At 40.7% G+C, this 27,492-nt stretch overlaps 1 protein-coding gene and 1 long non-coding RNA gene across 4 annotated transcripts in view; both read right to left on the bottom strand.

Moving 5' to 3' along the window:
• The window catches only part of LOC309620021, a 601,726-nt gene that overhangs the window by 372,884 nt on the left and 201,350 nt on the right, over positions 1-27,492 (bottom strand). The window lies entirely within an intron of this gene.
• LOC309619948 (uncharacterized protein) overlaps positions 169-27,492 on the bottom strand; it is a 49,825-nt gene continuing 22,501 nt past the window's right edge. For 2 of the 3 annotated variants that reach the window (XM_082375950.1, XM_082375951.1), the window contains exons 4-6: positions 24,935-24,984; positions 13,222-13,270; positions 169-9,073 (exon numbers count right to left, since the gene is read on the bottom strand). In XM_082375950.1, coding sequence (XP_082232076.1) covers positions 8,998-9,073; positions 13,222-13,270; positions 24,935-24,984 — 175 coding nt within the window. In that variant the 3' untranslated portion in view covers positions 169-8,997. The remainder of the gene's footprint in view (positions 9,074-13,221; positions 13,271-24,934; positions 24,985-27,492) is intronic. The other variant, XM_082375952.1, reaches the window with a different exon arrangement.

Genomic DNA, 27,492 nt, shown 5'->3' with positions numbered 1-27,492 from the left:
GGGCTTGGGACCCTTTATTTCCCCTATCAAGACTTCTTATGAGTAACCAGGAGATGCAGGGCAGAAAATTTTAACAACCAAAATTTTCATTTCTAAAATATCTAATTTATTCTTTTTTTTTTTTTAAATAAATGTATTTATTTATTTATTTTTTGGCTGCATTGGGTCTTTGTTGCTGCGTGCAGGCTTTCTCTAGTTGTGGTGAGCGGGGGCTACTCTTCCTTGTGGTACGCGGGCTTCTCACTGCAGTGGCTTCTCTTGTTGTGTAGCACGGGCTCTAGGCACGCGTGGGCTTCAGTAGTTGTGGCTCACAGGCTCTAGAGTGCAGCCTCAGTAGTTGTGGCTCACGGGCTTAGTTGCCCCGCGGCATGTGGGATCTTCCTGGACCAGGGCTCGAACCCGTGTCCCCTGCATTGGCAGGCGGATTCTTAACCACTGTGCCACCAGGGAAGTCCCTCTAATTTATTCTTGCGTTCTGCTTTATATTTGGTCTCATTTGCTTGAAGTCTTTCAGATTAGAGAGTCCTATTCTCTAGCATTGACATGCATTAATCATTTTTAAAACTGTGTGCGTGTATCTTTTCTGTCATTTCAACAGCTTTGAGGATGGAAGGGGGGAGACTGGCATGTGGGTTCAGCCTACCATCTTGGTCCAATCACTGGATCACTGTAAGTCAGATATAAAATCATTTTCTTGAATAATGATCTTGTCAGGTCCAGAAACTGGAACTGAGCTGATCTGATACACACCATGCTAGAGTCTGTGGCCTTTACTTGCAGGATCAAAGGACCCATTTCTGGGTACTTGACCCTTCTAACAAGGTAGACACAGTGACAGCAATCTCCAACTAAGACTTCCAAAAACAATTGTTAGTTAGCCCTACTAGAAACCTTTATAGAAATAATCTGGCAGGGCAGTGAATGGCCATATCTGTCATGCCATGCATTTCTGTCATGGATATGAGAGGGAAATGGGACTGGAAACAAAAATCCCCATGTGGAGCTAGGTCTAGTTCATGGGGATCCTGAAATATCACATGTGGTCCAGGGTTATACCAGGATTCTGGATTACATAACCTTAATCTTCAATAATAACCACACAGGAGCTAATTTTCTATTTAAAAATAGATGTGATTTTGCATGAAATATATGGTATGAATTTGCCCTATTCCTCTTCTTTTTTCTTCTCACCACCTCCCCCCCTGCCCCCCCGGCAAACCTTGGTGGATTCGACTGACAGTAAGTTGACAGGTCCTTAACTGTCGTATAGCAATGCAACTGATTTTTGTGTGTTGACTTTGTATCCTGCTACCTTGCTCAATTCATTTATTAGCTCTAACAGGTTTTTGTGTGTGTGTGTGTGTGGAATCTTTAGTGTTTTCTACATATTACATATTATCTGATAACAGAGATAATTTTACTTCTTCCATTCCAATTTGGATGCCTTTTATTTCTTTTTCTTGCCTAACTGCTCTGGCTAGAAATTCCAGTACTATGTTGGATAGAAGTGGTGAAAGCGGGCATCCTTGTATTGCTTCTAATCTTAGAGGAAAAGCTTTGAGTCTTTCATCACTGAGTATGGTGTTTGATGTGGGTTTTTCATACATGGCTTTTGTTATGTAGTTTCCTTCTATTCCTAGTTTGTTGAATATTTTTATCATGAAAAATGCTGAAATTTGTCAATTGCTTTTTCTGCATCAATTGAAATAATCATGTGGTTTTCTTCCTTCATTCTATTAATGTGGTGTATTACATTAATCAGTTTCTGTATGTTGAACCATTTCTTGCATTCCAGGAATAAATCCCACCTGGTCTTGATGTATAATCCGTTTAATATGCTGCTCTATTCAGTTTGCTAGTATCTGGTTGAGGATTTTTGCATCAGTGTTCATAAGGGATACTGGCCTATAGTTTTCTTTTCCTGTAGTATCTTTGTCTGGCTTTAGTATCAGGGTAATGCCAGCCTCATAGAATGAGCTAGGAAGTGTGTGCTCCTCTTCAATTTTTTGGAAAAGTTTGAGAAGGACTGGTATTAGTTCTTCTTTAAATGTTTGGTAGAATTCACCAGTGATGCAATCAGGTCCAGGGCTTTTCTTTGTCAGGAGATTTTTTTATTATTTATTCAATCTCCTTACTAGTTATATGTCTATTCAGATTTTCTATTTCCTGGTGATTCAGTCTTGGTAGGTTTTTTGTTTCTAGGAATTTATCCAGTTCTTCTACATTATCAAATTTATTGGCATTTGATTGTTCACAGTAATTATAATCGTTTTTATTTCTGTAGAATCACTAGTAAATGTCCCCACTTTCATTTCCAATTTTAGTAATTTGAATCTTTTTTCTTAGTCCGTCTATCTATGTCAATTTTGTTGGTCTTTACAAAGAACCAACTTTTGGTTTCATTGATTTTCTCTATTGTTTTTCTATTCTCTATTTCATTTTTCTCTGCTCTAATCTTCATTATGTCTTTCCTTCTGCTGGCTTTGGATTTAGTTTGTTCTTTTTCTTTTTCTAGTTCTTTAAATTGTAAAGCTAATTGTTGATTTGATATCTTCTTATTTTTTTAGTATATGTGCTGCTGAAGTGAGCACAAAATCTTATTTTTTAATGTAAGCATTTATAATTAAATTTCCCCTTAGCTGTGCTTTTGCTGCATTCTATTAATTTTGGTATGTTGTGTGTTTGTTTTCATTTGTGTTTAAGTATTTTCTAATTTCCCTTGTGATTTCTTCTGTCTTCCACTGGTTGTTTAAGAGTGTGTTGTTTAATTTCCACAAACTTGTGAATTTTCAAGTTTTACTTCTGTTACTGATTTCTAACTTTATCCCATTGTAGTTGGGGAAGATACTTCATACGATATCTATTTTTAAAAATCTACTGAAACCTAATTTGTTTTTTTGGTTTTTTTAGGAATTTTTTTTGTTTTTTGTTTTGTTTTGTTTTTTTTTGTCTGAATTGGGTCTTCGTTGCTGCGCGCAGGCGTTCTCTAGTTGTAGCAAGCTCTCATTCTGGTGGCTTCTCGTTGCGGCGCACGGGCTCTAGGGCACATGGGCTTCAGTAGTTGCGGCACGTGGGCTCAGTAGTTGTGGCTTGCAGGCTCTAGAGCACAGGCTCAGTGGTTATGGTGCACGGGCTTAGTTGCTCTGCGGCATGTGGGATCTTCCCTGACCAGGGCTCAAACCCGTGTCCCCTGCGTTGGCAGGCAGATTCTTAACCACTGCGCCACCAGGGAAGTCCGAAACGTAATTTGTGACCTAACATATGGTCTAATCTTGAAAATATGCCATGTTCATTGGGAAAGAATGTGTATGCTGCTGTTGTTGGGTACAACTTTCCGTATGGTTTTTTTTTTCTTAATTTATTTTTGGCTGCATTGGGTCTTCGTTGCTGCACGGGGGCTTTCTCTAGTCATGGCGAGCAGGGGCTACTCTTTGTTGTGGTGCACGGGCTTCTCACTGCAGTGGCTTCTCTTGTTGCAGAGCACGGGCTCTAGGTGCACGGGCTTCAGTAGTTGTGGCACATGGGCTCTAGAGCACAGGCTCAGTAGTTGTGGTGCATGGGCTTAGTTGCTCCGCGGCATGTGGGATCTTCCTGGACCAGGGCTCGAACCTGTGCCCCCTGCATTGGCAGGCAGATTCTTAACCACTGCGCCAACAGGGAGGCCCCCATATGTGTCTTTTAGATCTAGTTGGTTTATTGTGTTCTTTACATCCTCTGTTCCCTTATTCACCATCTGTCTGGTTGTTCTGTCCATTATTGAGAGTGGGGTATTGAAGTCCCCAACTATTACTGTAGAACTATTTCTCCCTTCAATTCTGTCAGTTTTTGCTTCATATATTTTGTTGATCTGTCATCAGGTGTGTAAGTGTTTATAATTATTATATCTTCTTCCTGTATTGAAACTTTTATTATATATAATGTCCTTCCTTTGTCTCTTGTAAACTTTGATTTAAAGTCTGTTTTATCTGATATTGGTATAGCCACCCTTGCTCTCCTTTGGTTACTATTTCCATGAAATATTTTTTTCCATCCTTTCACTTTCAAGTTGTGGTTTTGGATTTAAAGTGAGTCTCTTGTAAACAGTGTATAGTTGGATCATGTGTTTTTATCCATTCTGCCAATCTCTATCTTTTGATTGGAGAGTTTAATCTATTTACATTTAAGTAATTACTAATAAAGAGGGACTTACTTCTATCATTTTGCTATTTGTTTTCTATATGCCTTATAGATTTTTCATCCCTCATTTCCTGCATTACTGTCTTCTTTTGTGTTTAGTCGATTTTTTTGGTAGTGAAATGCTTAAATTCCTTTCTCATTTTCTTTTGTGTATATTCTATAGGTACTTTTCATACTTACTACGGGAATAGCATGTAACATCCTAAAGTTATAACACTCTAATTTGAATTTATACCAGCTTAACTTCAATAACATTAAAAAACTCTGCTCCTTTACAGCTGTTTCCACCCCTTTTTGTTGATTTCACAAAATTACATCTTTATACATTGTGTGCCCCAAAACATAAATTAATAATTCTTTTAAATGAATTACTTTCTTAAATTATGTAGAAAACAAAATTTCGAGTTACAAACCAAAGTACAATAATACTAATTTTTAGACCAATAGTTGTTTTTTCTTAAACTTATTAGTCTCTTAAATCATGTTAAAAAAAAAGTGGAGTTAGAAACCACTGTTACAATAATACTAGATTTTATAATTGCCCATGTATTTTTCTTTATTGAGATCTTTATTTCTTCATACAGCTTTGAGTTACTATACAGTGTCCTTTCATTTCATCCTGCTGGACTCCCTTGAGTATTCCTTGCAGGGCAAGTCTAGTAGTAACAAACTCCCTCAGCTTTTGTTTACATGGAAATGTCTTAATTTCTCCCCTACTTTTGAAGGAAAGCTTTGCCAGATATAGGATTCTTGGTTGACAGATTTTTCTTTCAGCGTTTTGAATATATTGGCCTACTGCCTTCTAGCCTCCAAAGTTTCTGATGCGATACCTGCTTATAATCTTATTGAGGATCCCTTGTGACAAGTCACTTCTCTCTTGCTGCTTTCAAAATTCTTCCTTTGTCTTTCAAAATTCTTCCTTTGTCTTTCAAAAGTTTGGTTCTAATGAGCCTTGGTGTGGGTCTCTTTAAGTTCATTTTACTTGGAATTTCTTGAACTTCTTGGATATTTATATTCGTGTATTTCATCAAATTTGGGAAGTTTTCAGCAATATGGGACAGTAAGGTATTAAGGGCCAATTGAGTGGTAAAGGGTGGTTTGACAAGCTTTCCAGATGTGGGACTTGAGTTGGACTCTGAAGGAAGGATAGAATTTAGGAAAGCATCAAGATGGCGATGAATTCTAGGCAGAAGTGAGGATGAAACCTGATAGGGAAGTAGTATTTATTATGTATGATGTGTCAGTCACATCAGCCATCTCATTTAATATTCAAAATAGAGTACTAAAATATCAAAATAGAGGTAGATAATAGTACTCTTATTTTAGAGAGAAGAAAATTGATGTTAGGGAAGATTGAGAGACCTGCTCAAGATTACAGACATGGCTAATGAGTGGATCACATGGCTAATTAGTAACTGAGTATGGAATGATAACTTAATTCATGCTCTTTCTGCTTCCACCCTACCTACCAAGAATAATGGCATGAGCAAAATTTGGAGGTGAGAATCAGTAAGTCACTCTGGAGTCATCAAGTAAATAGGGTTGGCTAGACCAAAGTGCAAGTGTAGAAAAGCAGCAGGAGATAAAGGTTAGATAGCTTTGGGTCAGATTATAAAAAACTTCAAATAGCAGGCTTAAAGTTTAGACTTCCTTTTATGGACAAAAGAGAAGTACTGGCAGCTGAGAGTAAAGAATTTTTAATTTCTTTCCAAAAGATATCATATAAATATGTAATGACAGTAAAAAGTAAATTCCTTGAAATCACAAATGTCTTTTCACACTAAATTAAAGAGCCAAGGGTCATATCTGCGTAGTCAACAAGTACAGTGATAATAGATTCTATTCACCAACAGCCTTTCATCTTCTGTTTATCTCTTACGAAAACCTAAATCCATTTTTCTTTGCCTGAACACTTCATTTTTTGTCTCCCAAAGAGCAACTTCTGTTTTCTGGATTATTCTTGTTCTATTCTTCGTTTTGGCTTTCTAAAATGAACATCTGGAATTTTCCTGGATTGTTATATTCTTGAAATAAAATTTTATTAAAAGATTTGTTGTGGTTCAAAGGAAAATTTATTATTCTGTTTGGTGTGCTTTCGAGTTGGTGGAACACTTACCATCGTCATATGTAAATTTAGCATTTCAATCCCAATTTACACCCTTCAACTGACAAATATGATCTTGTTGGGACAAATAAAATTCATCAGGCATTTATGTAGAAATACTTTCTTTACTGTAGTAGTAAATTGGATGGGTATTACCATCATTTTCAAGATAAACTACTGGGAAACTATTAGTCCACCTAGAAATGAAAATTCCTTAAAAGTTCCATCTGCCATTAAAATGCCTGAAATGCTTACTCTTGAAAGGGCCTGATAGGAAATGTCACAGAACTGCATTCGATTCCTGGAATTACCTAGTATTTCAGGGGGAAGTCTGTTTAGTTTATGTTAAGGGTCTCACACAGAGCCTGGTACACAGCAAAACCCAAAAATTAATTCCCACCTTTTCCCCTATGGGGGTTAAAGACTCGTTTTAAGGTCCAAATGTGTCCTAGCAGGTTATATTTTGGGGTGGTTCTTTTTCTGATTATAAAAATTGATATAATTTACATATAATAAAATACATAGTTTGTAAGTGCATAGTTAGATGAGTTTTTTTCTATTATATTCACCCATGTAGCCACCACCCAGCAAAAGATATAGAAAATTTATCTTACCTCACTTTCTTATGCCTATAACCATAGATTAGTTTTGCCAGGTCTAGGATTTCATAGAAATAGAATTGTTCAATATGTACTCTTGTGTCCATTTGTTTTCCACTCAGCATAATGTAATATTCACCCATGTTACGAATACTGAGAAGTATTTTATCGTATAGATGTACCTCAATTTGTTTATCCATTCTCCTGTTGAAAAACACATGGCTGTTTCAAGTTTTGGCCATTATGATTAAGGCTGCTATGATCATTCTTGTACAAATCTTTCCAGGAACATATGTTTTTTTTATTTCTCTTGAATAAATATCTAGCAGTGGAATTGCTGAGTCAAAAGATAGATGTGTGTTAAAATTTATTGAAACTGTCAGTTTTGCAAACTGTTTTATCATTCTATACTCCCACCAGCAGCTTATGAGAGTTCTAATTGCTGTACAGCCTTATCAAAACTTAGAATTGTCAGTCATTTTCATTTTAGCCATTCTAAGGGCTTTCTATTAGGTTTTGACACAAAAGGTATCTATGTGCAGTGGGGCAAGCAAAAATATGTTTTCCAGCTGGTACCCAAGTTCTCTAAAAGAAGGAAATGTCTTTGTTTGAGAAAGGCCTTTGATAAGTTTATGGAGGTGGCAGGGAAGCCCTGAAGCCACAGGTTGGAAGGAGGCACTAAAGAGATGATAAATTGGCCTACATAAGAATGGAATAAGGGCTTCCCTGGTGGTGCAGTGGTTAAGAATCCGCCTGCCAATGCAGGAGACACGCGTTCGAGCCCTGGTCCGGGAAGATCCCACATGCCGCGGACCAACTATGCCCGTGCACCACAACTACTGAGCCTGCGCTCTAGAGCCTGTGAGCCACAACTACTGAGCCCGTGCGTTGCAACTACTGAAGCCCACGCACCTAGAGCCCATGCTCCGCAATAAGAGAAGCCTGCGCACCGCAACAAAGAACAGACCCTGCTCACTGCAACCAGAGAAAGCCCGCGCACAGCAACAAAGACCCAATGCAGCCTAAATAAATAAATAAATTTAGAGGGGGGAAAAAAAGAATGGAACAAGAATTCGGGAGTATAATGAGAACAATTCTGACATCTTCAGGAGAGATTTAAGGAAATGTAGCCTATCTCTCTTGGACTCAGCCTGTCACCATGGCTGCTAGTTTAGCCTCAACTTTATGTCCTGTTTCTGGTAACTGGGCTTCTGCCAATGCCTAAGATCCACTCCCCCATTCCCTGCAGTTATGGGACCTGTACATGTTGTGTGTAATTTATTTTTTAACTCAATACTATATCTTAAATCATTTTACCAAATTCTTTTAAAATATAATTTTTAGTGGGTAGATGTATCACATGATATGAACATGTTATAATGTATTTAACTGTTTTGGGATGGACTGTTTTTAGTTTTTTGATATTATAAACAATCTGTGATGAACTTCTTTGTACAAAAGTATACATTTTCCCATGCCTTGCTGATGGTTTCATTAGAATAAATTTCAAGAAATGGAATACCTGGATCAAAGATGATGCATAGTTTTAAGGCTTTTAATACACTATTGCCAAAAAGCAGAGAGGCTATTCTAGTTTCCATCAGAAGTGTCTGGGGCTCATTTCGTATTCTCACTACCAATGGGTATTATCATTAAAAAATGTGTTTTTCTTTTGAGAGTTGCATACTTCTAAATTCATGTGTCAGCTAAGAGAAACAAGACTAAGATATGGTTATGAAATGATAGTGGTAAATATGAAGAAGGAACAAATTCAATGTTCACAGCATGGAAATGACATCCTTTTATGCCTGTGGCCACTTCTTCCAAGGGCTTAAATTTTGGAATCTGGTTAAATTACATACATTCCTTGGACATCAGATAACTTTTGATTATATTTTATAAATCTATTTTGATAAACAAATCATCAAAACCATTGATGCTGATTTAAATAGCTAGGTGAAGCAGTCAACAACCACTTTATCCATTTGTGCCCTGTCCTCATTTTATTGCTATTATAAGCAGATTTTTAAAAATATAATTAGACAGTAGCCTATATCCAAGTTCACTGGAGACCCTGAAATTGCTTTCAAAGACCATTCACTTACTAAAAATTGGTCATCATCTTTCGCTTAGTTTGGCTGGCTGAGGAATTTTGGCTAGCTGCCACAGGAAATATTCACATTGTGGAAAGGATCTGAAGGAAGAAAGGAAAAGAAGTTACAGTTAATCATGGGGTACATGAGTCAGCTTCACTTTAAGGATTTACTCTGAAGTGGAGAATTCAAAAAACATGGGAAGCCCTAGGGATGAGGAAGGAGAAAGCTATTAGTAGTTGGAATAATTTTCTTCAAAGAAAAAAATTCCTTTCTATATGAACTGCCATGAAAACCATCTGAATGTTGAAATTGTTTGCATTTGAGAATGATCTCTTCATTCCAGCTGCTGTTCGGGATAAAAACAAAATAGGTGTGCATCTGGAGCAGCTCGGAGGGCTTCAGATTTTGATATTCAGACAGATCACAGAAAAATGACTCAGATGCAATGTCAATATTTCTCCTGAGATTATGGAAGTTCTCCATGAGGGAATGATTTATTTTCACTTAATGCTACAAGTGAGTATGTTAGTGGTCAGGGCATCAAAATGGGATTTAGGATTCCTTTCTTACTGGGGGAGGTAATCAAGAACATGTGACTGGTGGTTGACCCTCCAGCTGGATCTGGGTAACTGGAAGCTCCTCACTTCCTCCCCTGCCCTTGGAATGTGTGTTCCACTTGCCTTCCCCCACTCCCAGAAGTTGCCCCAAGGATACAGCCTTGAGATAGCCATGTGGTGATGAGAACATCTGGATTGTGTATGTGACTAAATCCAGTTAAGTCCTCTATAAACTTAAGATTGTGGTGGGCAGCTGTGGAGATCTACTTGTCTTGCGGCTGCCCAAGACAAGCCTCGTAGCTAAGTTCCCTTGCTTATTATTAAACTTGCCACCTACCAATCTGGAGTGGGCTGCCTCTCTTAGGTCTCTCCTTCCCCTCTGTGTCTGGGGCCAGTTTGCAAGCCAACATTTCTCTGGTTTGCCATTAGTTTGTTTTTTGGTTTTTTTGGTAGCCTTGGGCAACTAATTTTGCCTTTTTTTTTTTCAGGTTCTGCAAAATGCTAAAACACAAATAACTGACATGCCAATGAGATATTTACAAATACCTTACTGGCAGAGGACATGTATTATGTACCAAATTAGCTGAAACTTTATTGAAAACATCTCATGATTGACTCTCAAAATGAGAACAATAATTCTGCTGTTATATTTGAACAAGCTTTACCCTATACCCTGGCTAAACCAATTTAATGTCATTTCTTAAGACTATAAAAGCTGCTGCATTTATTGAATGGCCTTCTGACATCTATTTTTAACATATGATGAACGCTGTACTTGGCAAGCCCTCAGCAGTGTCCCCAGTGAATGATCTGCCAGAGTAATTTGAGAGTAAATATTTTGAGGTACTATCACCCTGAGAAGGTTTTAATTAACTAGGTGCTTATGTATAGTGCTATTTTAAGGCCCTCTGAATTGTTGCTTTATTTATTTTATTTACTTTTATTTATTTATTTTTGGCCGTGTTGGGTCTTCGTTGCTGTGCACGGGCTTTCTCTAGTTGCAGAGAGAAGGGGCTATTCTTCATTGCGGTGCGTGGGCTTCTCATTGAGGTGACTTCTCTTTGTCGTGGAGCACAGGCTCTAGAGCGCAGGCTCAGTAGCTGTGGCGCAGGGGCTTAGTTGCTCCGCGGCATGTGGGATCTTGCCAGACCAGGGATTGAACCCGTGTCCCCTGCATTGGCAGGCGGATTCTTAACCACTGCACCACCAGGGAAGTCCTGAATGTTGCTTTGGACTTCATAATTAGGACCCAATTATAATGCTATAGTCAGGGTAGAACCAAAATTGGCCTTGCAGGGAAATTAGGCCATAGCATGCTTTCTCCAAGTGGTTACTGTGTTCAAAGGGACAGGGTTCGACTCAAAGTAGAATCCCATTGTTCTGCAGAAATAGCATTAAATTATAGGCTAGGCATTGTGCTGGTTGATTCCTATTTAATCTCATTTAATATGCACAATACCCTGCAAGGTAAGTGTTATTATTCCCATTTGATCCATTTGGAAATTGATGCCACAAAAAAGGAAAGTAATTGATTCAAGGTCTCGTAAGTGCTGGAGCAGGGATGTGAATCACTGTATTCCAGAACCCATGCTCTCAGTTGTGTCCCATGCTGCTTCCCCAGTGTGCTCTGATACACACTGATGCACACACAGTCCTCTGTATCACAGTGAACTAGCTGTCCTGTTTTTAAAACTGGAAGTGTTAACTCTTCCTCTGCTGATGTACCACATCCTTGCCAATGACATAAGCCAACTGCCAAGAATGAGCAAAAACCTAACCAGAGTGTGATTAGTGGATGGGTTATTTCCTATTTGGCCCTGTGATAGAGAAAATAGTGACTCCCCCAAAGATGTCCATGTTTTAATTCCCAGAATCTGTAAATACATTGTTACATGGCAAAAGAGACTTAAGATTGAGACGGAATTAAGGTAGCTTAATCAGCAGACCTTAAAATGACATTATTTTAGATTATCCAGGTGGGCTCAATGTAATCACAAGGATCCTTAAATGTGGAAGAGAGAGAGAAGTTTTAGAGTGATGTGATGTGAGAAAGACTGACGGCCATTGCTAGCTTTGAAGATGGAGGAAGGGGCCATGAGCCAAGGAATGCCAGCAGCCTGAAGAAACTGGAAAAGGCAAGGAAAAGGACACTCCTGTAGAGCCTCCAGAAGCAACACAGCCCTCCTACTACCTCGATGTTAGCCCAGAGAGACCCATTTCAGACTTCTGACCTCCAGAACTGTAATATAATAAATCTGCATTGTTTTAAGTCATTATGTTTGTGGTAATTTGTTACAGTGGTGATAGGAAACTAATACAGGCCCATTATTGATAAAGTTTACCAGGGGTCAGTGAATAATGGCCTGCAGGTCAAATCTGGTCTGCCACCTGTTTTTGTAAATCAAGTTTTATTGGAACCCAGCCATACCCATTAGTTCACATATTGTGCAAGGCTGCTATAATGGCAGAGTGGCTGCAGCTGAGACCATTGGGCCTTCAGAGCCCAAACTATTTATAGAAAGATACCCCTGATCTACAGTATAGTTATAAATAAAACACTATAACTGTGGATGCAAATTAGGTGTAAAAAATGTACAAAATTTCTTTGAGAAAAGTAACAAATCCTCCTATACCTTTTTTTGGTTAGTAGTCTAAAACTTCTCTTGAACAGAAAATGTAGCAAAATTCCAGTTAATAGAAGGCCCTCATCAGTTTCATGCTAGTGAGCTGAAATCCCAATGTGTGTCACATTATAGAAAGGTCAAATTGCATGAATGCGAAGTGAAGGAATAAAAAATTTTATGAGGGAGGACATTTATGTTGTTGAGGTAGGCAAGAATTTAACTTTAATTCTTGTCCTTCCTGTCAAAGAAAAAAATAAAAACAGAATAATTTCCAGCCTAAAAAAAGGTTGTTCTTCCATTCTTTTCTTAAATCCTTTCTTCCTGCTCTCAGCTGGGAAACTCCTCTTGGATTGGCAGCATGTGCAGTCCAAGAGGCCGCCAGGCCAGTGTGCTCTGCACTGCCCGGCGTCAGCCTGCTACTCCCAATCAGCCTGAGGGGCCACTTCCTATTTGGGTCAACTCCCTTCTAAATGGGTGACAGAGGTAGACACTGCTAGAATACTGTCATCCACTTGAACTTGATTATAAAGTAGCATTACCATTCATGTTTGGCAACTGTTCTTTTATTGTAATGTTAGAATATTATTTTGGCAAGTGTTTCATTTCTACTAAATGCCCCCTTTTTAGCATCTTTAGCATCTTTAGAACTTTTGTTCTGAATGTCTGTGAAAATCTATTTTTCCTAAATTTTTAATCTTTTTTTTCATAGAAAACATCAACCATTTATAAAAGTAGAACATTATAATGAACCCCTTCACTTGTTGCACTCACTTCAACAATTAATGGTTCCTGGCCAGTCTTATTTCATCCTTTACACCCACCTACTTCCTCTTTGCCTAAATTTTTGAAGCAAATCCAAAATATAATATTGTTATATTTTATAATATAATATTTGTTTCATTTATGAATATTTACTCATAAATATTCCAGTGTATATCTCAGAAAGGTAAGGACTCTTTCAAAAATATAATCATACCATTATCACTTCTTAAAAATGTTTAACACTAATTCCTTATCAAATGTCCAGTCAATATTCAAGGAATTCTTTTTTTAAAATTATCCTACCTTGAACATTTTGAGCAGTCTGTGATTTTCATTCCCTCCCTGAGGCAGGCTGTGACAGAAGTGGTAAGTGCAGAATTAACATGCATTCACACACACCATCATAAACACCACCCCCCACACACAAACAAACCCTCCTGTACCCCAAAGCAGATAACCTTCCTCATTTCTGGAATTAGGATCCCAAAAGGGGCAAAGAGGATGAGGGGGGAACAGGGCCATTGTACCTTCCTTCAACTCTGACCAGCTGTAGGCAGATCAAATATTGAGGATTCCTTTTGCTTCCTTCTTAACTTTCTTCATTTCATACCCAGGTAGTTTTTTTTTTTTTTTTGGCCACCCTGTGAGCCTTATGGGATCTTAGTTCCCCGACCAGGGATTGAACCCGTGCCCTCGGCAGTGAAAGCACAGAGTCCCAACCACTGGACCACCAGGGAATTCCACATACCCGTCTGTAGAAGTCCTCCCTACTCACATGCTAGCTTCTCTCATAAAACTCAAAACATACTTCCAACATTTTGAAATCCTTTATTGTCCATCCCTGGAGATAAATGACACACTGTCACTTGCCCAAGCAGCGGTGTGAACAAAGGTGTATGGGGTGAGACTCTGTCTATCACCCATGTTTCTGAGGGGACTCACAGACTTTTTTTTTTTTTTTTTTTAACGTTTTTGTTTTGTTTTTTTAATTAATTAATTTATTTATTTATTTTTGGCTGTGTTGGGTCTTCGTTTCTGTGCGAGGGCTTTCTCTAGTTGCGGCGAGCGGGGGCCACTCTTCATCGCGGTGCACGGGCCTCTCATTATCGCGGCCTCACGTTGCGGAGCACAGGCTCCAGACGCGCAGGCTCAGTAGCTGTGGCTCACGGGCCTAGTTGCTCCGTGGCATGTGGGATCCTCCCAGACCAGGGCTCGAACCCGTGTCCCCTGCATTGGCAGGCAGACTCTCAACCACTGCGCCACCAGGGAAGCCCGACTCACAGACTTTTGCATTCAGCATTTAAGAAATGTGTGTGGTGACTGAGGTAAACAATGGATTTTCTCACAAATGGAAACAATAATGATCCAAATTTCCTTTTTTTATTTTCAATCTCTCTTGCTGAAGAAAGTCTGTTCTTTCCATTCAGGCCAGCCTAGTGGATGCCTAGATCTGTCCTGCTTTCATGAGCCAGGGATGGAGTTGATAAGGGGGGGGAGGCAGGAAAAATGTATGTGTGTGTCTGTGTGTGTCTGTGTGTTTAGCATTGTCCAAAGCATTGTTTTAAGCCTGTCATGGCTCATGCTTTTTTAAAAAAACAAACAAAAAAAACAGCTTCATTGAGATATAATTCCCATACCATACAATTCACCCATTTAAAGTGTACAGTTCAATGTTTTTTAGTATATTCACAGAATTGTGCAACCATCACCACAATCTAATTTTAGAACATTTTCTTCCCCTCCAAAAGAAACTACACACACATTAGTGGTCACTCCCCATCTCCCTTCACCCCCCATCCCGTGGTCTAGGCAACCACTAATCTTTCTGTCTCTATAGATTTGCCCATTCTGGACATTTCATGATTGATACTTTATTTTTTAAGGTTCAACTTTTAGGTGCTCTTTGGAAACTGGGAACACAGACTTTCCTTTCATGGCTAACATACAGCCTTTACTACCCAAAATCTAAACTGAAGCATGAAAAGGAAACTCAGAAAGGGTAATGCTAATTGTATTTCCAGAAATACAATATGTTCAATAGAAGCTGTTAGGTTTTTTTTCCTTCAAAATTGTCCTAACAAATTTCTAACTAAACAAGGAACCAGTGTATTCTTTCTTGTAGATCTGGGTCTGCATGGCAGGTTCTTCCTTCAGCTCCCCCAAATTGAGCAGTGTTTTTCAGGACTTTCATGAAATTCAAACACAAAGACAAATGAAACAATATTCTCATGCAAGCATATCTTTTTTAACATTTGAAAGAATGGATTAAAAAGGATAATCAAATTATTAAAGCATAACATAAAAACAGGCCAAAAGATAATCAAATCATTTGGAAGTGGATAGAAGCAAACATTAACCACAGATAATGGGTCTGCTGACTTGTGTGGGTTGTTTTGTTGGGTTTTTTTTTAACATCTTTATTGGAGTATAATTGCTGGTGTGTTAGTTTCTGCTTTATAACAAAGTGAATCAGTTATACATATACATATATCCCCATATCTCTTCCCTCTTGCGTCTCCCTCTTGTGTGCGTTTTTAATTTCTCCTTTCTTTAAAAAACCCTGTCTTGAATCTCTTTCTATTCATTCACTGCTGCTTTCCTCTCTAATATTTTTGTGCAGTGCCCCAGAATATTCAACAAGGGAGGCATACAAATTAAATTGTCAGTATCTTTAAAGAGTTTTGGAGCATTTACCATTTTCCAAAAGACCCAAAAAGAAGGCTTTGGGACCATAGATAAGTTAACTCAGTAATTTCCAAAAACAAATTTGCCATTGGTCTTCTTAGTAAGATGGATTCCACACCAGAGCTCATCAACATATTGTGACTTAGCAACATATTCTCTGAAAAGGAGGCGGGGATGATGCCTCAAACTTGGCTCTATTTATAAAAATCACATGGAGGGTTTGGAGTTTCAATCTTTGCATTTTGAGATGTGAAGAGCAAAACAAAAATCACACCCCCGAACACCTCACTATTATTTGTTTTAAATGACTTTAGCCAGCTTAACACTAGAGCTTAATTTTTTGGGTTTGAGCTGATAGCTAAAACAACACCCATTGAGAATGTTAGTACAAACATAGATAAATAAAGGCTGTTAAAGAGACAAATGTTGCAGTCCCATGTTTTGTTCCATTACTCAGTTTAAATTGAAAATGGTGTTGGGATTTTTTTTCTCCTGAAGGAAGGAAACTTTTTTCTGTTCCTGGGCTTCATGGTTATTTCCTCTCTTCCACTGTTGGAGCCCCAAAGAGCCAACCCTTACATCAGAGGCATCTGTTTGCACTAGGAAACTTTTGGTAAAATACGACTGGCCCTATAAGGTTACTGCAAGGAGCTTTGGGTTACTCAGTAAGTTTTAAAAGGCTATATTTTGAACATTTGAAGGGCAAGTGTTGTGGGAACATGCTCTATCTGTGAATGGGAGTGAGGTGAGGAAGGGTTCTGTCAGCCCGGGGAAGGGAGGCGGTATGAGGGACAGGAGCTTGAGTTCACAGACCATCAGAGACTTTCTCTGGCCACTCTTCAGGCTCTTGGGATCCTTTCAATTTTAGTTAATTAGCAGCACAAACATCCCCCATGGTTAGGAGCAGGGAGCTGTATTGTTAATACAAAATTATTGAGTTCGGAAACATGAAACAGATAAAGATTTCAACCAACAGTCCTTAATTGATGCAAAAATTTCTTCTGACTCCTGCCATCCCGAATCACTGTAGGACTTAGTTCTAGGACTCCCTACTGAACCAAGGAGAACACTCCTCTTCCTTTAGCCCTGGTCATCTTTCAATATACAGGGGGACCGTTTGTGGGGCTGCTTCTGTATGATACTAGTGGATGAACAATTTGCAACTGCTTCACTAGTGAGACGCAGTAAGAGAAATCTTAGATCCCATTTCCCTGAGTGAAGTATTCTACTGAGCTCTCATGTGATAAAGTAAAAAAATTCAATGCCAGGTTGTCCTAGGGGAGATATGTTTTCTCCTATAAAGTCCAGGAAGAAAGCCTTCACAGCCGCAATTCCTTCACTTATTCAACAAATACTTATTGAGCTCTTTTCATGTGCCAGGAGCTATTCTGGGTTTTCAGAATACAGAAATGAATAAAACCAACAAAAATCTCTACCTTCATTGAGCTCCTATTCTAATGAGAAAGGATACAGATAAGAAACGTTGATGGTTGTCCACCAAAAATCCATTTTCCACCCCTCCCTTGGAAAATGGGATGCTAAGCTATATTTCCCAGTTTCCCTTAGAGTTAGGTGTGGTCATGTGACTAAGTTCTCGCTGATGAAGTGTGAGTGGCAGTGACTTACGCTACTTCCTAAATTGGGCTTTGAGACTTCGGCTGTGCCTCCTTCACGTTCTCTTCCCCTTTTCAGCCAGCAGCGACCTGAATCTGGTAGTAACCCAGCTTCAATCATGCATGTGAGAAAAGTGCTGTAGGAGGTGGCAGAGCAACACAGTGGGAGGATCCCAGATCTCTGAATGACTGGAGCAGATACTCCACTGGTGTAGACTGTTCACTTCTATATTCTTCAAGCCATGGTACTCTGAGGTTTCTTCTTGCTTATAGTCATTTGACAATAGTCTAACTAATAAACAAATAAATATGTAAAACATGATAATGTCATATGGGATAAATGCAAAGGAGAAAAATAAAAGCATAATGACAATAGAGAAGAACAGAGTTGCCATTTATTGAATTGGGGAAGATTCTGTGAAGATCAGGTTTGGGGGGAAGAGCAAGGGTTAATTTGGGGGTATATTAAGTTTGAGGATGCCTCATGGACATCCAAATAGAGATGCCAGGTAGGAACAGATGGATATGTAAATCTAGAATGAAGGGGGAAATGCATCCGCACACAGGTAATATTTAAAGCTATAAATTGGACGAGATAACCAGGGAAGGGAGGGAGGGTAAACAGAGAAGTGCTGCAAGAAGAGAGACCTGGAGCCTTCTAACATTTACCGTTTGGGCAGTTGAAAAGGAATCAGCAGGGGTAACCAAGAAAAAGCCCTCAGTGAAGTAGGAGGAAAGCCAAGACAGTTTGGCATCCTGGAAGCTGCGTGAACAAAGTATTTCAAGATTATTCATCGAGAGGCACTGAGGGACAGAAAGGGAGCACTACTCTGAGAACCAAAAAGCCCAGGGTGCTATTGCCATCATTTATCAATTATGAGACCTTCAGTAAGCCTCTTAATAAAATTGAGGCCCAGGGGCTTCCCTGGTGGTGCAGTGGTTAAGAATCCACCTGCCAATGCAGGGGACACGGGTTCGAGCCCTGGTCCGGGAAGATCCCACATGCCGCAGAGCAACTAAGCCCATGCGCCACAACTACTGAGCCTGTGAGCCACAACTACTGAGCCCGTGTGCCACAACTACTGAAGCCCACATGCCTAGAGCCCCTGCTCCGCAGTAAGAGAAGCCACCACAATGAGAAGCCTGCGCACCACAACGAAGAGTAGCCCCCACTCGCTGCAACCAGAGAAAGCCCACGTGCAGCAACGAAGACCCAACGCAGCCAAAATAAATTAATTAATTAAAAAAAAAAATTGAGGCCCAGAGAGTTTATCGGTGTAAGGGGACAGCTAAACTCAATGATCCAAAAGCTTCCTCTAAGGGACTTCCCTGGAGGTCCAGTGGTTAGGACTCTGCGCTTTCACTGCTGAGGGCCCAGGGCCACTGAAAAAAAAAAAGGCTTCCTCTAAGCTATAAAATTTGGGAGGAAAAGAAGCAAAAGTGAAAACTTCAGTATGACTTAGTTTTTTATTCCTTAGCTAGACTATAAGTGTTTTGAGGGTAGGGAAACAAGTCCTATATACCTGCATCCCCACATCCCGCACAGGCTAGAGAGTCTCACAGCAGATATACAGTAGATACAAGTATCTGATAACTCCATGTGAAACTCTTCAGCCTCATCTTTGTCTGAATACTAAGGATTATAAATGCAACCAACAGAAGAAATAGAGCCGGGTGCCCACGAGAACAGAGTCCAGGAGGACACAGATATGTGAGCTCCATGCACAGTGCACAAACACCGTCCATGTCTTGCCACCTCCTCTTGAGGCAAATCTTTCAGTTAAACCTTGAAACCACTCAAAGATGTGTCTCAATTTTTTCTCCTTTTCTTTCTCAGGTACATTTCCATCCCTGGAGATGCTCAAGAGGAAAGCAAAGCAGGCAACTGGAAGGGAAAGGATCATGAAGCAAAAGTACAGATAGAGCCATGAACTTCCAAGTGACTTATTGGGGAAAAGCTGTCTCTATCAGTTCTTTAATGGGGAATGTGCAAACATCCTGTTCAGAAGTTATTTCTGATTGGCTTTGGCTATCATATTCCACAGATACTTAAACTGAACGAACCAAGGTTTTGAACTGGCTTGCTTGTTCTTTTGGAGTCTCTTTTGGTTTGTATCATGCCACATGACAGCTTTTATCAACACTGTAGAATAGTGTATCTCCATTTTTTCTCCCAGCGATTCTATGGTATAAATAGGGTGATTTTATAATGTGAAATGCCAATGAAATTTGTGAACCTGAGGCCTTAATTTTTTAAAGATTATCACTAAATATTACATTGGTTTAACCTCTAAATCCTCAGCATAATTTTTGCTCAGCTGTTTCCTTCTCAAATATAATAAATGAGATTTCAGGAATGCAGACTATGAAATAATGTTAATAACAGTGTTTTCATAATAAGCACCAACCTAAATGATTTCCCAATAGCTTGTTGTTGAAAGATAATCACAACAGAGTATTTTCCCTAAAAAAAGCTGCAGAGGGCTTCCCTGCTGGCGCAGTGGTTGAGAATCTGCCTGCCAATGCAGGGGACACGGGTTCGAGCCCTGGTCTGGGAAGATCCCACATGCCGCGGAGCGACTAGGCCCGTGAGCCACAACTACTGAGCCTGCGCATCTGGAGCCTGTGCTCCGCAACAAGAGAGGCCGCGACAGTGAGAGGCCCGCGCACCCCGATGAAGAGTGGCCCCCGCTCGCCGCCAACTAGAGAAAACCTTTGCACAGAAACGAAGACCCAACACAGCCAAAACTAAATAAATTAATTAAAAAAAAAAAGTTTCCATTAATTTCAATGGAAAAAATCATGATATACCTAACCCAACCCAAGATACTGAAACAACTTTTTGCAGATAGAAAAATAGATCAATTGGACAGTGAAAACATGTTTCTATGTGTAATAAACAACAATTTTAAAGCAAATAACTTTGAATTTGTAATTTAAGAAAGGAAGAGAGAAGAGTTGTTGGTGAGTGATACTGGTGGAGGGCGTGTGAGGGAGTCATTCTTTGGAAGGTGTGGAGATTTGTGACTGACTTTCAGACTGACATGCCATATTGGAGTCAGATGTGCATATTGTTAATTTTCACTTACTTAAGACTTTAAGACAGAAGACACTTCTGACATGGATGGCTTTGGCATAACCATAGAAGTAGAACCTCTAGGTTGAAGAAGGACGAAGTAGAGGTTCATTTGTCTTCTCATAGTTCAACAATGGCAGTCCAAAATCAGATTGATTTTCCATCCACTGTATAAGATGTTTCAAGTTTCTCAAATATCTCTTGAAAACTTAACAGGATGTGATGTAATTTCTTAGGACATACAACTGATTTTTTTTTTTTGGAGTATAGTTGATTTACAATGTTGTATTAGTTTCAGGTGTACAGCAAAGTGAATCAGTTATACATATACATATATCCACTCTGGTTTTTTTTTTAGATTCTTTTCTCACATAGGCCATTACAGAGTATTGAGTAGAGTTCCCTTTGCTATTCAGCAGGTTCTTATCAGTTATCTATTTTATATATAGTACTGCGTGAATATGTCAGCCCCAATCTCCCAATTTATCCCTCCCCCCCAATCCCCTGGTAACATACAACTGATTTTTATCTTTTCATGATTTGTGAAAATCATACACGGTAGAAATGAGTTTTGCCTCTTCATCCAACATTCACTATTTGCAGTTGGTTACTAAATTAGCTTGCTAGATTATAGTCTCTGCATTGTGTCTTTCATTGTTTCCCACTTTGCATGCCCTTGGGCACTAGATTAGTCCAGGTCTCCTTCTTGGCTCATGTGAACTCCCCATCCTCCCTTCTAAAAGGCCTCCCTGCTTAGAGGTGGTACACCTAGTGATTAAGAGCAAGGGCTGGGGGAGGGGCTAAATGGGTGAAGGAGGTCAAAAGGTACAAACTTCCAGTTATAAAATAATTAAGTCGTGGGGATGTAATGTACAGCATGGTGAGTACACTTAATAATACTGTATTGCATATTTGAAAGTTGCTAAGAAAGTAAATCTTTAAAGTCTTCATCACAAGAAAAAAAATTTGTAACTATGGTGATAAATGTTAACTAGACTTATTGTGGTGATCATTTTGCAATATACCCAAATATCAAATCATTATGTTGTACACCTGAAACTAATCAGTTGACCCTTGAACCATACAGGGCTTAGGGGTCCCAACACCCCCATGCAGTTGAAAATCACCTATAACTTTACAGTCAGCCCTCTGTATCCAAGGTTCTGCATCCTTGGATTCAACCAACTGCGGATTGTGTAGTACTGTAGCATATATTTATTGAAAAAGAATCTGCATATAAGTGGACCCGTGCAGTTCAAACTCATGCTATTCAAGAGTCAACTGTAATGGGGACCTCCCTGGTGGTGCAGTGGTTAAGAACCTGCCTGCCAATGCAGGGGACACAAGTTCGAGCCCTGGTCCGGGAAGATCCCACATGCCACGGAGCAACTAAGCCCATGCGCCACAACTACGGAGCCTGCGCTCTAGAGCCCAAGAGCCACAACTACTGAGCCCATGCGTTGCAACTACTGAGCCTGCGCTCTAGAGCCCAAGAGCCACAACTACTGAAGCCCACACACCTAGAGCCCATGCTTCGCAACAAGAGAAGCCACCACAATGAGAAGCCCGCATGCACCGCAACGAAGAGTAGCCCCGCTCACCACAACTAGAGAAAGCCCGCATGCAGCAACGAAGACCCAACGCAGCCAAAAGTAAATAAATAAAATAAATAAATTTTTTTAAAAAAGAGTCAACTGGGCTTCCCTGGTGGCGCAGTGGTTGAGAGTCTGCCTGCCAGTGCAGGGGACACAGGTTCGAGCCCTGGTCTGGGAGGATCTCACGTGCCGTGGAGCAGCTGCGCCCATGAGCCACAATTACTGAGCCTGCGCGTCTGGAGCCTGTGCTCCGCAAGGAGAGGCCGCGATAGTGAGAGGCCCGCGCACCGCGATGAAGAGTGGTCCCCGCTTGCCACAACTAGAGAAAGCCCTCGCACAGAAACGAAGACCCAACACAGCCATAAGTAAATTAAAAAAAAAAAAAAATACTTAAAAAAAAAAAGTAAAAGTCTATTAAAAAAAAAAAAAAGAGTCAACTGTAATGTTATACGTCAATTATACCTCAACAAAAAATAAGGAGTAAGGGCTGTGGAGCCAGATTGCCTGTGTTCATATTCTTTGTCTACAGCTTCCTAGCTTGTGTGATCTCAAAAAATTATTTAATCGTTCTGTGCTTCAATCTTCCTCACCTATATAATGGGATGATAGTACCTACTTTGGAGGGTTGCTGTAAGATCTGAGTTTAAATAAAAAGTCCTCAGAACAGTGCATGGCACACAGTAAGCTCTCGATAAGTGTGTTATTTTCGCTTCCCTTTCCCCTACTAGCTATCCTTATGCTGCTCACAATTATCTTCCTAAATCATCTTAATAACTGCTACCATGTATTGAGTATCTACTGTGTGCCATATACCGTACTAGGCACTTTATACACAATACCCATTTAGTCATTACTCATTATCCCGAGTTTAGAGATGAAACTCAAACTCAGAGGACCCTGGGATTGGGACATGCAGTTCTTCAAAGTGACAGCATGCCCCTACTTGACAAAAGAAGCCAAGAAAGAGGCTTTTCTCCATGCTTGGCCAGAATTCTAAAGGAGGAGAAGCGTCAGGGCACAGATGGGGCTGGGCCAGGAGCAGCAACATGTATCAACAAGACAAAAGTGCAAGGGAGCGGTAAGATTCCGGGCCAGGAGACAGCAGAGCCGACTCTCCCACCTGGAAACTCGCCCTCTGGAGCTCAGCTCAGTTCCTGCTCCGTGTGCGGGCGTGCTGGCTTCGAGTGCAGGGCGGGGACAGGGCTGTGCCCCCTAAAACAAGGCCCCAGCCCCTCCTTCCACCTCTCCTCTTGCTGCTTGCCTGCCTCTGGCATGCACTGCAGCCGGAAGGAATTACTGCCTGACACTGTCTCCTCTAGGGAGCTTCTACTGATGAAAAAAGAACTCTTTCCTCCTTTGATCCCACGTCCACACTGATCTGTGCTTCTCTCACGGCACTTTCCTTGCTCTACTTTTTGGTGGCGTGCTTTGTTGTCTTTGCCTCACCCTTTCTTACACACCAGTGACCTCCTGGAGGCATGGCCTGGTTCACCTCTGTATCCCCTGCCATGCCCACCCAGCGCCTGCCAGAACCCCCAGTATGAATGCATGGTGTTATCCCCTTCCCCATTCTCCTCTTTCGGGGTCTCTGCTCTGTGGTAGAGGCTGTATATTATGGGGGTTAAAAATGCAGGCTCCAGAGTTCTGTGTTTGAATCTCAGTTCTTCCACGTCTCGGCTGTGGCTCTGGACAACTCACTGACTCTCTCTGCACCTCCACAATCTCATCTGTGAAATGGGATTGTGTGTGCAAGTAAATGAGTTTGCAAACGTAAAGGATTTAAAACAGTGACTAGTTCTCAATACACCCTAGTGACAAGTTACATGGAATCTTACTTTTTGAAATCTAGTTCAATTTCAGTTCACCTAACAAAAGAAAAGCACAAGCAGGGAGTTTACATGTGCTCGGCTCTTGCTACACATCCTGTTGGGTTGATTTGGGGGTTCATGTTGGCAGCAAGCCTAACAGGTAGACTGATATTTCAAACACCTCACTGAAGGTCACCAAATGTAAAAAACCATCGATTAGGATGCTAACAAACTCATTCAGACTTTTTACATCCCATAGTATTGCAAATAGAAGTGTGTAAGCCCCACTTTCATTTATCAGTGGTTTGTGGTGAAGGTTGAAGTGGACTCAACCAGCAGAAGCACTTGGAGGCTCTGATAATTCTGCCTTTCCCTCCCTTTTCACTTTCTGGACGTGGATTTGGGTTTCTTTTCTCAAGTGACCTGGGTGGTGAATAGACTGTCCCAAGAGCATGAGGCAATTCTGTTCATGGTGTTCCCTGCTGCTCTTTTTCTAGGAAATCCACCTGTGTCCTAAGAAGATGATTACATTCACCTCTGCCCTCAAGCAAGTCATTGAAAAGCTGAGCTAAGGTCAAAGCTTCTCCAAAACAGTTTTGTAGAGATTCAGATGCATAAAATACTCAACTTCTAAGTCCCAAAGAGTCTTAGAAAAGATCGATGGACAAGCTGCCCATCTAATGTAATTCACTTCATGTGCAGGCATATTTATATCATAGCAATGTCTCATTTATCTGACTTTTCAGGGAATGAGGACACTCACAGACCATAATTTCTGAAAACTACTGGAGCTAGTTCCTTTGGGTGCCCAAATCTTTTCTTTTTAAAAAAAAAATGAAATGATTTCTAAGTGTGATCTACACTGCTGCTTTCTTTAAAAGAGAATATGGAAAATCATTTCATCCAGGGGGACATCATTTCCAGCCTCTCCTCACCATGACTCAGCCTGAGCACATCTTCTTCCCCTCAGAGCAGGCTCTGCTTCCATCCTCCTCTGTCCCAGGTGGAGGTGCCACCAACCACACAGCCCCTCAGAGAACCAGCCTCCACAGCGCCATCTCTCGCACCCCAACCCAGTCAGCCCTCAAACCCTGTTGATTCTGTCACCTATTTCTCTCCTTCATTTCAATCTCTACTCCCACTGCCCCATTTCTGGAGCTCACCACCCCCTCTACCTGGACCACTGGCAAAGCCGCATCTCCACTCTGCATTCACTGATGGTCCATGTGAAATACTCACCTGCTAATGTCATATTGTTGTTTGAAAATCTTTCAATGGCTTCCAGTTGCCTGAAGGATAAAGCCCAAGCTTGAGAAGAGAGCTCAGTGACACAGCCTCCGAGTTTCAAACTTTTCCCTCTAACCTTCCCTACGTCTCTGATTGAAATACAGCTCTGCTTAGGCTCTTGCACACAGGAGCCTCCAGGCCTCGCTCCTCCTGTCTCCTGGACCTGGAATATCTTTCCTCCTCCTCTTTGCCGCCTCAGTTCCAACTCTCCCTTTAGGCTGAGGCTCAAGTCCCTTCTTTCAGAAAGTCCTCCTTCTTCCCTGCCCATGCTTGCTGGCTGAGATGGATGCTCCTCCTTAGAGGTCCCACAGTGCCCTGTGCATATGATGGGGTCAAGGTGAAGACCATGCGTAATTTGATCACGTGATGATATAGTTCCGTCCACTCACATTGTCCTCTCCCTGCTTTCACTCCCAGCGGCCTCTCACCAAGGCCATCTTTGGGCACATTATCAGTTGTCTCCTAACTCCCATGACATTTTGGAGAGCAGCTTCTCATCTGCAGTGGCCTGGGGAACTCGATAATCAGGCTTATCAGGAATTGTAGATCCAAAAAAATGTCAAGAGTGGTTAGGTCAGAATATTAGCATTCTGGGTGATATATTTTTCTTTCTACTTTTCATTTTTAAACCAAATTTCCTCTAATGAATATGCACTATATTTATGATAAAGATGTTAAGAATACATACATTTCAGTTAGTAAAGATTTTAATGAAGATCAGTACCTTAGGCTAATTCCTTACAATTTCCAGATTCTAAGTGTGGTCCCCAGACCAAGACCAGCAGCCTCACCGGGGAGCTTGGTAGAAATGAGAAGTGGGCCCTACCTCAGACTTACTGAATCAGAAACCCTGGGGCTGGGGCCCAGCAATTTGTGCTTTAACAAGCCCTGCAGGTGATTCTGACACACACTCAAGTTTAAAAATCACTGGTTTAAGGAACAAAGTCCAGAATGTTAACGTAGGGTTTGGTGACAACTGCTATTTCAGGTGTTCTGGAGCCTTTTCAGTTGTTGCTTATGTCAAAGTTTAGGGCCCTGTGTTCTAGGGGGTATGGCTGCCAAGGAGCTGCCCTCCGAACCCTCATGGGGATGAGTTGCATCTCTTCTGAAAAGGAAGTGCCTAAACATACTGATTTCAGGAAGAGGGAAAATATGAACAAAAAATAACATTTTCTCAAGCTAGTGGTGAGGATGGGGTGGGAGGGCTTTTGGGTGGTGTTCAGCTGCACTGAAGCAACAGAGACATTAATGATTTAACGGATGGGGGAGCTTACACGTCTGAAGCAAGGTCCTAGAGGGACACCCCACTCACTGTGTGCGACAGACTGCAGGCAGGACATGGCGGCAGGCTTCACTCCCAGGGGAAAGGGGAGGTTCCCAGTTATAGGGGAAGTGACGTCAGGTGGCCTCATTAGTTACCAGGGAAACCAGCCCAGGGGTACGCCCCTCACTGCCCCTCACTGCCCCTTCGATAAGAACAATTACTAGCTGGGGCCTGGGGCAGGTACGAAGGAAGGTCAGTCCTGTGAGTAGGGTGTAGGGGAAGCGGGCCCTGGTCGGGCAGGGGTGTACAGAGAGCAAGAGAACAGCCATCTTGAGTGGCCTGACCATACAGGTAGATGAAGGGTTAGTTTTAGATTTCTTTTTAATGATTCCAGTCATGGATATTTGGACATTTAAAAAATATTGGTCAAAGGATTGACTGAATGGAAGAAAAGTGCTACTAATGTTAGTGGGCCCTGGAAGGGGTCTCCCTCCCTGCAACACTAACAAGACACAGAGGCCAAGTGTCATTGTGGCACTAAGTATGGCTTTGGGGATTGAGTATCATAAGGCAGGCGCCCCAGAGGAGAAGAAAGTATCTTTTTTTTCTTTCTGTTCCAGAGAGGGCTTGGGAACTGTACTTTGCTTCAAGCTCTGGAATAACTTGTCAAATTTTTATTTCTTTTCACATAAGTAAATTTTAAATTAAAAACATAATACAAATTCAAAGTAACATGTGCAGACAGATCACAAGGGCATGTAATGAAAAGTAACTCTTCCTTCTATTTTAGAACCCTAGACTTTATCCTCAGAGGTAAACCACTCCTGTTTCTCCTTCTAGGTATATTCTATATATATACAAGTATACATAAGTTCATATGTCCCCTTTTTGCCCCCAAAGTTTGGGTTTTTTTCTATATCTAGTAAGTTGTAACATCTAAGATATTTAGAGCTGCCTCAATTTTTTTTCACAGCTGTGTAGTATTCCATTGTACGAATGGGATTAATTTATTGAACAAGTTTGTTACACTTGAGTTTGGGAGTACCTTCCTTCCTTTTCCAGCCTTTCACCAAGAGAACATTTAAGCTGGGTGGGCTTCAGCTACAGTTAAACAATCTTTATTTGCTTCCATGTATTGTGTATGTTTTCTATCTCCATAATTTCAGATAACCTGGCATTTGGTGAGCAAATAGTTCCAAGGCTTACCTTTCTCCCTGGGGAGGCATTAACCATCCTTGTAAAAAAT

Source organism: Balaenoptera borealis, assembly GCF_965194805.1.
Source record: "Balaenoptera borealis genome assembly, chromosome: X".
Taxonomy (NCBI): domain Eukaryota; kingdom Metazoa; phylum Chordata; class Mammalia; order Artiodactyla; family Balaenopteridae; genus Balaenoptera; species Balaenoptera borealis.
This window is presented reverse-complemented; position numbering and strand designations above follow the sequence as displayed.